General features: G+C 35.9%; 1 protein-coding gene across 4 annotated transcripts in view; it reads left to right on the top strand.

Annotated features, from left to right (window-relative positions):
* LOC123563949 (lysosomal-trafficking regulator-like) overlaps positions 1–12,455 on the top strand; it is a 132,002-nt gene that overhangs the window by 12,702 nt on the left and 106,845 nt on the right. For 3 of the 4 annotated variants that reach the window (XR_008366313.1, XM_053518799.1, XM_053518789.1), the window contains exons 2-3: positions 5,945–6,115; positions 10,778–10,914. Coding sequence is in view for 3 of the 4 variants with exons in the window: in XM_053518799.1 (XP_053374774.1) it covers positions 6,025–6,115; positions 10,778–10,914 (228 nt within the window). In the remaining variant the exon portion in view is untranslated. Of the gene's footprint in view, positions 1–5,944; positions 6,116–7,386; positions 7,507–10,777; positions 10,915–12,455 lie in introns of those variants that run through there. The other variant, XM_053518793.1, reaches the window with a different exon arrangement.

The following is a 12,455-nucleotide window of genomic DNA, read 5'->3' as shown; positions in this document are numbered from 1 at the left end:
ATGTAAACTCGCCAATTAACACAATCTAAAAATAGCCTATACATACACCTGTCTGCTGATGTCATCAGACAGGGTTTCCTCTGGGTCAGTTTCACTTTGCGCCAACAAATTCGCCAATCAGGAAAAGTTTGCACCAGTGGCTCTCAATCTCTTTTTCATTTGATTCTTTACGTCTAGAATGCAGGCTAGGCGTCCGGTTACCGGACGGCTAGACACTTCTTATTTTATGATCTGATATTTTAATGGCAGTGGCTAGGTAGCCGGTTCCGGCTATACCTAGACTACAAGTCTAGGTAGCCAGCTCTATTTATATACATATCGTATATGAATATGTAAGTCAAGGTAGCCGGCTCTTTAATAAACTGTATTATAAAGGATCATTATATTAGTGAAATAAATTACATTTCTTGTGATTTATTTACTGTTTGTGATTTATTTACTGTTTGTGATTTACCTGTTTATTTTGCCATATTTAGGCACTCATATCATATTGGCCAACATTTGGTTATGTTATCAACAAATGATCATCGGCGTGTTTAAATGGCATGTTTATAAATTCTTAAAATAAAGTTTTCAATTAATTTTTCTTGTTTGTTATATATTGAAAAACATTTTTAGCTTGACTATTCGAAGAATAGGGGAGCTATCCTACTCTGGTCGGCGTGTGAGTGTCACACAAATGTTAAAGTTTGCGTACCACCCCAAATATTATCAAAGTTCATTGAGATATTGCTTTGATATTTTGCATACTTGTTTACCATCATGACCCCAGTCTGTAAAAAGGAGGAGGCAACTTGACTGAATGATGGCCCCTTTTCGACTTAGAATAAATGTTAAAGTTTGCGTACCACCCCAAATATTTTCAAAGTCCATTGAGATATTGCTGTGATATTTTGCATACTTGTTTACCATCATGACCCCAGTCTGTAAAAAGGAGGAGGCAACTCTGTCAAGCATTTTGACTGAATTATGGCCCCTTTTCGACTTAGAATAAATGTTAAAGTTTGCGTACCACCCCAGTGATTTTTTTTGCGTATTTTTACTGCCGAATATCGGCACTTTCCCCTCGCCAAAATAGGCCATTTTTTCCCAAAAAATCGTCAATTTTTCCCCTAAAAAAGAGATGTTTTCCCCACTCAAATTATAAGATTTTATTTCCAAAATGTAACAGTTTATATTCGGGCGTGAGATCCGCGATATCTTACATGAAATTGGCAGAAATGACATCAAAAACGTCTGTTTTAAGATCAAAATCGCATCAAGGTTACCGTCGCGAAAACACGTGACAAACAAAACATTGCCGATTTTCAAGAGAAATATGGACTTCAGTCGGTTTAAATATGTTCCATTATGTCAGTTAATCATTTATGGTAATGAAAAATGACAATATCTCTCCTAATTTTTGAAAAATTGGAGATCAAAATCTCCGCGATTGTACCGATTTTCGGATAGACAAAATTTCGGACGTTATCAAATTTCAAGGGCATGAAGTGAAAATTGATAAATACAATTCTTACAAGTTGTATTTGTGGCCTAATTTATTTTATCACCCAAAAATTTCACGATTTTAAATCCAAAAGTGGTTTTGAAAATATATTAACTCTTCAAACAACATTCATTTAGGAAATATACAGATTTATATCACTTAGTATGGAAATTAAACATATTTCTATTTTTCCCAATTCTGGGAATTATCGCGCTTATTTTCCCAATTAGCGGGCACAGGCACCTTTATTTTTTCCAAAAAAAATCACTGCACCCAAAATATTTTCATAGTCCATTGAGATATTGCTTTGATATTTTGCATACTTGTTTACCGTCATGACCCCAGTCTGTAAAAAGGAGGAGGCAACTCTCTCAAGCATTTTGACTGAATTATGGCCCCTTTTCGACTTAGAATATACTTATTGTAATGTTAAAGTTTTACTCATTGCTTATATTATACTATCAAGCACTGAGAATTAATAAGTCAAGCGCGCTGTCAACTGACAGCTCTTGTTGATAGATGATGTCAATTGTCGGCGATCTTTTAGATTTAGGTCTTTTGATATATAATTATCTTTCACATTTAGTATACGTTGCCTTAGAATAAAGAGCTCATATGTTCAAATGTCATGTCTGTCTGTTTCGATAATGATACTCTGATCATTCCTTGATAACATAACAAAATGTTGGCCGATATGATATGAGTGCGTAAATACGGCAAAAAAAAAAAGGTAAATCACAAATAGTAAATAATAAATCACAGGAAATGTAATTTATTTAACTAATATAATGATCCTTTATAATACAGTTTATTAAAGCCGGCTACCTTGACTTACATGTTCATATACGATATGTATATATACAGCCGGCTACCTAGACCTTTAGTCTAGGTAGACCTTTGGTCTGGTTCCGGCTACCTAGCCACTGCCTATTTTAATAGTTTCCATCCCTCTAAGCCTTACCTGTATCTTCAGTTTACTGTTAGGAAAACGAAGACATTCAAAATAAAAAAAATCATAAAATACTGGTCAGACTTACTTGCTTGTATAAATCAAACATTACTATTCATCAGGGGTGTTAAATTTCACTCGCCCACTCGCATTAGCGAGTTAAAGTCGGGATAGGACAAATGGACCTCGCTGTATACTCACCCTATTGGCAGAGTGCTTTTTACATCGTAACTTTACCGAAATTCAGCAAAAAATGTTTTGAATTACAATGCGAAAAACAATAACAAACATTACGTCTGTAGACGCTTTAAAATTCAATCGCTTAACGATAATGATTAACAGGTGTGATTATTATTATTATCATCGATGCAGTTATAACAATTAAAGCATGTACTGTAAGCCAGTCAAGATAAATTTATTTAACTGAGTTAATATTATGATCATCACCGTTTATTTTCGCGTACTTTGTCAAAGCATGGCAAACCAACAACTATAAAATCTGGAGAGCGACTGGGTGGTGGAGATGACAAAATACTGTGAAAGAAAAAGAAATGTCTGCAGAGAAAAGAAAATTTAAGCAGAACGAATATGATTAAATAGAAAGGAAATGTAGTGTACAAGGGAATATTATTTGTCTACTGTGTATTGTATTTGCAATTTGTTTGTTGTACCTCTCTAGAGGCCATATTTTTCACAAGATCTTCTTGATAATTTGTCAGAACGTTCACCTTGATGATATCTAGGTCAAATTCAAAACTGGGTCACGTGCCATCAAAAACTAGGTCAGTAGGTCAAGTAATAGAAAAACCTTGTGACCTCTCTAAAGGTCATATTTTTTATGGGATCTGTATGAAAGTTGGTCTGAATGTTCATCTTGATGATATCTAGGTCAAGTACGAAACTGGGTAATGTGCGGTCAAAAACTAGGTCAGTAGGTCTAAAAATAGAAAAACCTTATGACTTCTCTAGAGGCCATATATTTCATGAGATCTTCATGAAAATTGGTCAGAATGTTCACCTTGATGATATCTAGGTCAAGTTCAAAAGTGGGTCACGTGCCTCAAAAACTTGGTCAGTAGGTCAAATAATAGAAAAACCTTGTGACATCTCTAGAGGCCATATTTTTCATAGGATCTGTATGAAAGTTGGTCTGAATGTTCATCTTGATGATATCTAGGTCAAGTTTGAAAGTGGGTCATGTGCCTTCAAAAACTAGGTCAGTAGGTCAAATAATAGAAAAACCTTGTGACCTCTCTAAAGACCATATTTTTCATGGGATCTGTATGAAAGTTGGTCTGAATGTTCATCTTGATGATGTCTAGGTCAAGTTCGAAACAGGGTCATGTGCGGTCAAAAACTAGGTCAGTAGGTCTTGAAATAGAAAAACCTTGTGACCTCTCTAGAGGCCATACTTGTGAATGGATCTCCATAAAAATTGGTCAGAATGTTCATCTTGATGATATCTCGGTCAAATTCGAAAGTGGGTCACGTGCCATCAAGAAGTAGGTCAGTAGGTCAAATAATGAAAAAACGTTGTGACCTCTCTAGAGGCCATATTTTTCATGGGATCTGTATGAAAGTTGGTCTGAATGTTTATCTTGATGATCGAAACTGGGTCAACTGCCATCAAAAACTAGGTCAGTAGGTCTTGAAATAGAAAAACCTTGTGACCTCTCTAGAGGCCATACCCTTGAATGGATCTTCATGAAAATTGGTCAGAATGTTCACCTTGATGATATCTAGGTCAAGTTTGAAACTGGGTCACGTGCCTTAAAAAGCTAGGTCAGTAGGTCAAATAATAAAAAAAAACTTGTGACCTCTCTAGAGGCCATACTTTTCATGGGATCTGTATGAAAGTTGGTCTGAATGTTCATCTTGTTGATATCTAGGTCAAGTTTGAAACTGGGTCAACTGCGGTCAAAAACTAGGTCAGTAGGTCTAAAATTAGAAAAATCTTTTGACCTCTCTAGAGGCCATATTTTTCAATGGATCTTCATGAAAATTGATCTGAATGTTCACCTTGATGATATCTAGGTCAGTTTCGAAACTGGGTCACGTGCGGTCAAAAACTAGGCCAGTAGGTATAAAAATAGAAAAACCTTGTGACCTCTCTAGAGGTCATATTTCTCATGAGATCTTCATGAAAATTAGTGAGAATGTTCACCTTGATGAAATCTAGATAAAGTTCAAAACAGGGTCATGTACCTTCGAAAACTAGGTCAATAGGTCAAATAAAAGAAAAACCTTGTGACCTCCTTAGAGACCATATTTTTCAATAGATCTTCATGAAATTTGGTCAGAATTTTTATCTTGATAATATCTAGGTCAAGTTCAAAACTGGGTCACTTGAGCTCAAAAACTAGGTCACTATGTCAAATAATAGAAAAAACGACGTCATACTCAAAACTGGGTCATGTGGGAAGAGGTGAGCGATTCAGGACCATCATGGTCCTCTTGTTATTTTACGGGAAATAAGTCTTGAGAAAATGAAAATAACTAAATATTTTATGCTGTCCTAACACTTTAGGAAAATACGGCAGGGGATAGACTTTAATTATTATTACTATTGCTGCAGTTATTTTGGAGAGCAACTGGCTGGTGCTGCTGACAAAAATAGAGGAAAGAAAAATAAAAATGTCTGCTGTAAAAAAGAAATTTAAGAAGAACAAATATGCCTCCATAAAAGGAAATGTAGTGTACAAGAGAATAGTATTTGTCTACTGTGTGTTACATTTGAAATTTACTTATTGTACATGTATAATACTCCTTTCATAGAAGTGACAATATTAAACATGTCAGTTATAAGGGCAAGTGACTGTTCACTAAGGGTGAGTAGATTTTAGTGGCTACTAGTCCTGCAGGGCGAGTGGTGTGAAAAAAAGTTTACACCCCTGCCTTAAACTTGACATAAAAAATCATGATTCTAAGCTAGGCTTGAACCAACGGAAAACCAAAGGTGCATCTGTCGAAATATTCTGACGGCATGTACCGGCGGTATTTATAATAATCTGACCAAAAGCCAAAGGGTACATAAAAAGCTGTGTATTTAAAGTGTATTGCATCTACCATCTAGTACAGACATATATGTATTGATAAGACAATAGGCAAAAGCAAATATAAAGGAATTCTACAACTGTGAAGATGCGTATTCTGCTCTATCAAAAAAAAAAAAAAAAAAAAAATCGACCTACCTAACCTATTTTTTTCTGGCATGTCACAGGAAACATACATATTTTTTTTTTTTGCCTTATGCCCGTTGTTAACTTAGAATTTTTTGGTTAAAGTTTTATAAAGTTTTTACTGGCAAAGCACTGAGAAAAGTCGAGCGTGCTGTCTTACGGACAGCTCTTGTTTGACAAGGCCTCAAGGCCTCTGAAAAGTCATAAGTCATTATGTTGTTATCCTCCACAGCTCTTGTTTGTTAATTCTTAATCATATAGATGTTACAAACCATTTGGAAGAAATTATAAAGAATTTTACAAGTAACTGTAGATAAATTGTCTTTCCAGCTGATATGGATACAGATAAATGGGGAGTATTTAGTTACACTAACAAATTTAGTTAGAGAAGGAAGAAGGAAGAAAAGAGGATGGAGAAAGATACAAGAGTGACTTCCCCTTTCAGTCAGACATCTTCGATTACTTCCCTTGCCACAAAAGAACTAGAAACGTTATCAACAGGTAATTCAATCTTAACTCTTATCATGCTGAACACGATTGATTCTGCCTTTGCGACCAGTGTAGACCTAGATCAGACTGCCGTGCAGTCTGATCTTGGTCTGCACTGTTCGCTGTTCAGTCAATAAATTTTCAGTAAACATCCCTTCAAGTGATAAATGGTACTGCCCAAATTGGAAGATGGACCAGTCCATTATAGAAATTTAGCATGGTAAGGGTTTACCATAGTTTAAGCTTACCTTTTATATGCTTGTTAAACAGGATGTGCATTTGTATTATGAGAACACTTGCTTTATATAGGGAGTCCTGTAATAATAATAAGCTGTTCTTATTCATGTAAATATGTAACACTAGTGACAATAAAATCTGTTTCCAGCAAGCAATATCCTAAGAAATGATTCATGTCCTGTCTCAAATGTCGGTATAGTCCATGATTGGCTTGAAGGAAGATTAAAGGCAGAGAGAATTATAATCCCCAGAGTGAAGTTTTTTTATTTTTCCTGACATTAATGTCTATTGTTTGAGTGAAATCAGACTTATATATGACAATCAATAACAGTTTATTACAGCTGAAGTTAGTAACCACAGAAATGTAACAGTGTTATTAACAAGTGAGTAGAGTTAATGAGTCAAGAGAGGAAAAAGTCAGAATTGGACTCTATCTTTGACTTTAAGTGTTTTTACCAGGGATTAGAGTTAATGAGTGAAGGCAGGGGAGAGTCTCTGTATTTGGCTCTGGTATTGTACAGAAAATCCAAGACGGGAAGAAACACCAGAAAAAAGAAATGTTTCTCAAACTTACCCACAAAAGATATATACTTTGATGACATTTTTTGAACTTGTTTTACTTTTACAGTGAAATCAGGCTATATCTAGTTGGAACACAGTCACGGGACTTTAATACTCTATCATCAGTGTCATATTTCAAGGAAGTTTATGACTATACATATTAATACATACTATTGTGCATATGAATTATGTGATGTTTATTTGAAGTTAAGTAGATACTGTGAATTTTTTTAAGAGTAACAACATTTTGTATGTAAGCCATCAAAGAGTTGGTAATATAACAAAAAAAAAATGATTGTATTTTAAAAGAATATGAGCCGTGCCATGAGAAAACCAACATAGTGGGTGTGCGACCAGCATGGATCCAGACCAGCCTGCGCATCCGCGCAGTCTGGTCAGGATCCATGCTGTTCGCTAACAGTTTCTCCAATTCCAGTAGGCTTTAAAAGCGAACAGCATGGATCCAGACCAGACTGCGCGGATGCGCAGGCTGGTCTGGATCCATGCTGGTCGCAAACCCACTATGTTGGTTTTCTCATGGCACGGCTCATATGTTTGCTTGAAAAAAATAATAGTAGGATTGTGAATTATTTATTTCTGTGAAGGTAAGTCTTGTTTGAAAAGCTATACAAACTTAAAGAACTTTTTAAAGTAAACTTAGGGTATGATAGCACTCATTTTAAATCATTAGGCATTTTCTTACTTTGCTGGAAGTTTCTGGTATTTTCCTGCCTTGCTAGAAGTTTTAAGCATGTTCCTACTTTGCTGGAAGTTTAAGATATTTTCTACTTTGCTGGAAGTTTTAAGCATGTTCCTACTTTGCTGGAAATTTAAGGCATTAAAAATTTTCTTACTTCCTATTTTGTAAGTTTTAAGCATGTTTCTACTTTGCTGTAAGTTTTAGGTATTTTCCTATTTTGCTGGAAGTTTTAAGCATGTTCCTACTTTTCTGGAAGTTTTAATCATGTTCTAACTTTGCCATTTTTAGCTTGACTATTAGAAGAATAAAGAAAGCTATCCTACTCACCACGGCATCACACCTTGAGTTAAGTTTTTCATATCAGTCCACATTTTTTTTGACAAAACCTTTTGACGTATAGCTTTGAAACTTTCAACACTTGTGTACCATCACAATGTCCAGTTTTAGGCAGGAGAACATAACTCCATCAAGGATTTTGTCTGAATTATGGCCCCTTTTAACATAAAAATCTTGGTTAAGTTTTCCGTACCTGTTCATATTTTGTGTAAACTGTTTGACATATGGCTTTGAAACTTTTATCACTTGTTTATTATAACAGTCTCTATCTGTAGGCCAGAGTACATGTACATAACTCTGTCAAGTATTTAGGCTAAATTAAAGCCAATGTTTAGCTCATCTGATTTTTAAAAAAAAAAAAGATGAGTTATTGTCATCACTTGATCGGCATCGGCGTTGGCGTTGCCTGGTTAAGTTTTGTGTTTAGGTCAGCTTTTCTACTGAACTATCAAAGTTATTGCTTTAAAACTTGCAACATATGTTCACCATCAATAGCTGTCTCCGTACAGCAAGAAACATAGCTCCATCCTGCTTTTTGCAAGAATTATGGCCCTTTTGGACTTAAAAAATATCAAATTTCTTTGTTAAGTTTTGTGTTTGACTCTACATTGCTTTTTGCAAGAATTATGGTCCCTTTTGGACTTAAAAAAAACAGATTTCTTGGTTAAGTTTTGTGTTTAGGTCAGCTTTTCTCCTAAACTATCAAAGCTATTGCTTTAAAACTTGCAACACTTGTTCACCATCAAAAGCTGACACTGTACAGCAAGAAACATAATTCCATCCTGCTTTTTGCAAGAATTATGGCCTTTTTGGACTTAGAAAATCTATTATACAGTGACAAAAAAATCAGATGAGTGTCTGCACCCGCAAGGTGGTGCTCTTGTTGGACTTGGAAATTAGTTCAGTTTTTGTGCAAGTCCATGAAATTAGTTCAGTTTTTGTACAAGTCCATGAAATTAGTTCAGTTTTTTACAAGTCTTTGTTTTGTCAAAGCTATTTGATATGTGACTTTGAAACTTTGAACACTTGTTCATCATGATGATCTCCATCTGTTTTCAAGGGTATGTAAATATGTCAAAGATATTTGGCTGAATTTTGGCCCTTTTTAGCTCATCTGATTTTTTGAAAAAAAATGATGAGTTATTGTCATCACTTGAGCGGTTGTCGGCGTCGGTGTCTGCGTCGGCGTTGCCTGGTTAAGTTTTATGTTTAGATCAGCTTTTCTCCTAAACTATCAAAGCTATTGCTTTGAAACTTGGAATACTTGTTCACCATCATAAGCTGACCCTGTGTAGCAAGAAACATAACTCCATCTTGCTTTTTGCAAGATTTATGGCCCCTTTTGTACTTAGAAAATATCAGATTTCTTGGTTAAGTTTTATGTTTAGGTCAACTTTTCTCCTAAACTATCAAAGCTATTGCTTTGAAACTTGGAATACTTGTTCACCATCATAAGCTGACCCTGTACATCAAGAAACATAACTCCATCCTATTTTTTGCAAGAATTATTGCCCCTTTTGGACTTAGAAAATCAGTTTTCTTGGTTAAGTTTTATGTTTAGGTCAGCTTTTATCCTAAACTATCAAAGCTATTCCTTTAAAACTTGCAACACTTGTTCACCATCATAAGCTAACCCTGTGTACAGCAGAAACATAACTCCATCTGCTTTTTGCAAGATTTATGGCCCCTTTTGGACTTAGAAAATATCAATTTCTTGGTTAAGTTTTATGTTTAGTCAACTTTTTCTCTTAAACTATCAAAGCTATTGCTTTAAAACTTGCAACACTTGTTCACCATCATAAGCTGACCCTGTACAGCAAGCAACATAACTCCATCCTACTTTTTGCAATAATTATTGCCCCTTTTGGACTTAGAAAAATCATTTTCTTGGTTGAATATTATGTTTAAGTCAGCTTTTCTCATAAACTATCAAAGCTATTGCTTTAAAACTTACAACAGTTTTTCACCATCATAAGTGGACACTGTACATCAAGAAACATAACTCTATCCTGCTTTTTGCAAGAGTGATGGCCCTTTTTAGACTTAGAAAATCATGGGTAGGACAATATTTCTATTATACAAAAAAAATCAGATGAGCGTCAGCACCCGCAAGGCGGTGCTCTTGTTTGACTTGGAAATCAGTTAAGCTTTTTGTACCAGTCCAATTTTTTTCTAAACTGTAAGACATAATTATGGCTTTGAAACTTTGACCAGTTGTTAACCACCATAGTCTTCATATGTATGCAGGACTACATAACTAGGACAAGGGATTTGGCTCAGTTATGGTCCTTTTTTACATAGAAATTAGTTAAGTTTCATGTACCATTCCATATTTTGTCTAAACTGTTTGATATAATTATGACTTTACATTTAAATGATATCATTACACATTGCCATATAGTGCAAGACTTATCCAGTTCCACAAATACAGGTAAATTGTTTGTCTTATCTATTTTCCTTCTTTTGCCTGAAAATCTCAGGTAATATTTTTACTTCATACTTGCATCACTTCTTCGATTGGTTGAGGGCAATATCAGCAGACAGCTCTTGTTCTAATTATTGGAAGTTTAAGGCATTTTTTTTCAATTATGGAAATTTTTGGTATTTATTGTACTTTGTCTAGGATTTACAAGCCATTTTCCTACTTTTTGGAAATTTGGAGATTACTATCAGTTTCACTAATTTGCATGAAGTTACTGGCAGTTATATTCTCACTATACCAGACTTATTGGTTGTGTAGTTAAAATGAGAATTTTGGAGATACACAGCAATAGATTACTTTAAGAAAAACACACAGCTAAACGTAACTTCAGACCATATGTATTTAATCTTTTCTTCAGTGTCTGGAGCAATGCTGTCCCAGAGCAGCAGATCTAGCAGTGACCTTGCAACATTGAGACCTTTGAGTCTAAGGGAGGTCTGGGAGATCTACATCAAAGCCGTAAAAAGTCAGGACCAGTCTGCTGATAATGTTGAAGTAAGTGAATACCAACCTACTAAAAAGTCAAGCCTCAAGGTAATGTAGGCCAACTGTGTTTAAGTAAAATGGAGGTAAGTTAGTACTAATGTCCTCTCTTGTTAATGCTGATGTAAATGAGGACCAGTGTGCTGTGTCAGTATTTTTGAGGTAGGTGTCGACCAGACTGTGCTGTCTTGATAATGTTGATGTAAATAAGAACTAGTGTGCTCAGCTGATAATGTTGAGGTATGTAAGGACCTGTGTGCTCAGCTGATAATATTGAGTTAAGCAAGTATCTGTGTGCTCTACTTATAATGGTGAGGTAAGTGAGGATCCGTGTGCTCTGCTGATAAGTGTTGAGGTAAGTGAGGATCAGTGTGCTCTGCTGATAAGTATTGAGGTAAGTGAGAACCAGTGTGCTCTGCTGATAATGGTGAGGTAAGTGAGAACCAGTGTGCTCTGCTGATAAGTGTTTGGTAAGTTGAGGTAAGTTGGAACCAGTGTGCTCTGCTGATAATGGTGAATTAAGTAACAGCACAGTGTGCTGTGCTGATAATGGTGAAGTAAGTGAGAACCAGTGTGCTTTGCTGATAATGGTGAGGTAAGTTGGAACCAGTGTGCTCTGCTGATAATGGTGAGGTAAGTGAGAACTAGTGTGCGCTGCTGATAATGGTGAGTTAAGTAAGAACCAGTGTGCTCTGCTGATAATGGTGAGGTAAGTGAGAACTAGTGTGCTCTGCTGATAAGGGTGAGGTAAGTGAGAACCAGTGTGCTCTGCTGATAATGGTGAGGTAAGTTGGAACCAGTGTGCTCTGCTGATAATGGTGAGGTAAGTGAGAACCAGTGTGCTCTGCTGATAATGGTGAGGTAAGTTGGAACCAGTGTGCTCTGCTGATAATGGTGAGGTAAGTGAGAACCAGTGTGCTCTGCTGATAATGGTGAGGTAAGTTGGAACCAGTGTGCTCTGCTGATAATATTGAGGTAAGTAAGAATCAGTATGCTCTGCTGATAATGGTGAGGTAAGTAAGAACCAGTGTGCTCTGCTGATAATGTTGAGGTAAGTAAGAATCAGTGTGCTCTGCTGATAATATTGGGTTAACTGAGAACCAGTTTGCCCTGCTGATAGTTTTGAAGTTGTTGAGGATCAGTATGCTTTTCTTCGAAAGTTGAAAATGAAGATCTGTTTGTTTTCTCAAAAGATTAAAGTAAGTGGGGACCAGTGTGCTCTGCTGATAATGTTAATGTCATCGAGGACAGTATGCTTTTCTTTGAATATTAAAGTAAGTAAGGGTCAGTGTGCTTTTCCCAGAAAGTTGAGTGAGGACAAGTGTTTCCTGCTAATAATGTTGAGGTAAAGGAAAACCATGCGCTCTGCTGAAAATGTTGAGGTAATGGAGAACCAATGTGCTCTGCTGATAAGGGTGAGGTAAAAGAGAACAATAATGTTGAGTTAAGGGAGAATCAATGTGCTCTGCTGATAATGGTGAGGTAAGGGAGAACAATAATGTTGAGGTAAGGGAGAATCAATGTGCTCTGTATATAATGTTGAGGTAAAGGAA

Source organism: Mercenaria mercenaria, chromosome 1 (assembly GCF_021730395.1).
Source record: "Mercenaria mercenaria strain notata chromosome 1, MADL_Memer_1, whole genome shotgun sequence".
Lineage (NCBI taxonomy): Eukaryota > Metazoa > Mollusca > Bivalvia > Venerida > Veneridae > Mercenaria > Mercenaria mercenaria.
The sequence above is the reverse complement of the archived record's forward strand: the minus strand, read 5'-3'. Positions and strand labels throughout refer to the sequence as shown.